Source organism: Colletotrichum tamarilloi, assembly GCF_030869305.1.
Source record: "Colletotrichum tamarilloi strain Tom-12 chromosome Unknown Scaffold_444.1, whole genome shotgun sequence".
Lineage (NCBI taxonomy): Eukaryota > Fungi > Ascomycota > Sordariomycetes > Glomerellales > Glomerellaceae > Colletotrichum > Colletotrichum tamarilloi.
In genome coordinates, this window is record NW_026849826.1 from 1 (window position 1) to 1,975 (window position 1,975).

Here is a 1,975-nt window from a genome sequence, read left to right on the forward strand (position 1 = left end):
TTAGTGCCCAAATTCGTCCGTTTCCATCATGAATTTTCGACCGCCATGATTGCCCGCCTCGTTATTGAACTCCTCATTGACAGTACAGCCGTGTGATCAGTGCCTTATCGTGGATGAGGTGGAGTATGGTGTGACGAGGATGCGCTGAAAGGGCTCATCTGGATCGTGACGACAGAACTCACCTTCGAAAAGTCACACTGTACAATATAGTACATACAGTACAGTATGAACAATCAAGCATGCGTCATCATCCAGATTTGTTTAAGGCTTTACTTCTCAAACGAGTTAAACTCAAGACCAGGCCAAATGAAGGTGGCTTTTCGTCGCGACATCGAAGAGCAGCCGCTAACGGCTCCGGCTGCAAGATACCGGCATAGAATACTAGCTCTTGGTGCTGATCGCGCACTTGAAAAGACTCGCGTCTGAAGAGGCATCTCTTTTACAAATGATAAGGAAACAAACCTCAATATGTCTGACGTCTCTCCAAGCCAGTATAATGTTGAACGCCATCGCGCCACAAAAGAAGCAACGCTGGAAGCACGGATCAAGCGACAAGCAGCGAGAACGCCAGAATACCAAGCCCAAGTCGCCAAGGCGGAAGGTAATCTTCAGTTGATTAACATGATTCTGATGAGCTTCTCGGCTGAGCAAAATGCCTGTGTTGATCAGCGGGTGAGCCTCAACCAGCATCAGCATAGGACGCAAGAGGCTCTACGAACGGTGATCTACGACATGACATAGGAAGAGATCAGCCAGATCTTCGATCTTTCCACTCGTTATCGAGAGCAGGGCACTGCTGAATTCAGTCGTTGTTCTAGACCATGGAAATCAGGTTGCTGAAGTGCTTCCAGCCCAAAGACGGGATTACCTTTTTGCAACGAGACAGGGCTAGAGTGATTTTCATATTTCACCGTACTCGATATGACAGAACATGAGGAAGGAGATCGACTTATGCAGCGGGTGATTGGGAGGATTTGAAAAGATTCGATATCGCATTAGATTGTTACGCTGAATAGCGTCGTGTCGGCTAGGTAGTGACACAATACGGAGATTTATTTTTGATTTAGTGACCAAGATACGTTGTCAAAGAACTCATGCGGTATAGTCTGAACATGTGTCGTAGCTTGATTCATCAGGAGGCCGTTGCTTATTTTTGCGGCCTTCTCCGGACTCTTAGCCTTGTGTGGGACAAGGCGGCATCGGATGACCTGATGCCTTTGCCTCGCTTGGACTGATGACACGCCGCATAATATAATAACCGCGAGAACCCCTCTTCTAAATGCTGGTTGGATAAAAACGCTACTCTAGTTTTCAAGGCTCACCGATCCGTACGAATGGTTCGCGTTTGGCGGTCATTGGTCTGTTGACTTCCTTGAGCCCACAACAGGAGCAAAGGTCGTGGGGACAATACCCATGAAACTCAAGGAAGAAGAGATACGTCACAAGCGAAGCAAAGATGGATGCAAGATGTTACAAAGCCAAGCCCTTCTCCTGTGTTCTGACTATGTCATGCTGCACTTTAATGTTGGGCGCATTAGTGACATGCCAACGGCAACGGCAGCTGTTGCACGATGGTAGTCCTCAAAATCAAGGCTTTGGGGGTACGGCCTGGAGAAACTGATTTCTGGAACGACATAGACGGTGCGAGAGACATTCAGCAAATCCAAATTGACAGACTGGAGTACAGATATCCCCACCAATTTAACTATGCTCTAACTTTCGAGTTTTCTTGATTTGGATTCGATCCAGTGTCAACTGCAGAAGACGCCGAACTCGTGGATCTATGTCCGCGTCATTCAGTGTCAGCCGCACGTTGTCACGAAGCTGCTTTCGCTGCCGTTTCTTAACATCCCTACGTAAAACAAAGTCCCACGTGCATATCTCGTTCGAAAGAGCAAGTCCTGCATGTAATGGTAGGCGATACCTTGATACTGACGACAGATCGTGGCCCTCGATAACCATTGGCTGCAAACAG

At 47.7% G+C, this 1,975-nt stretch overlaps 1 protein-coding gene across 1 annotated transcript; it reads left to right on the plus strand.

Annotated features, from left to right (window-relative positions):
- Window positions 1–468: 468 nt before the first annotated feature.
- CTAM01_17250 (uncharacterized protein) lies at window positions 469–840 on the plus strand (the record flags this gene model as incomplete). Its single annotated transcript, XM_060533237.1, has 2 exons — window positions 469–672; window positions 742–840. 2 exons carry the CDS (start codon window positions 469–471, stop codon window positions 838–840), a joined length of 303 nt encoding a protein of 100 aa, XP_060372185.1.
- Between the last annotated feature and the right edge of the window lie 1,135 nt (window positions 841–1,975).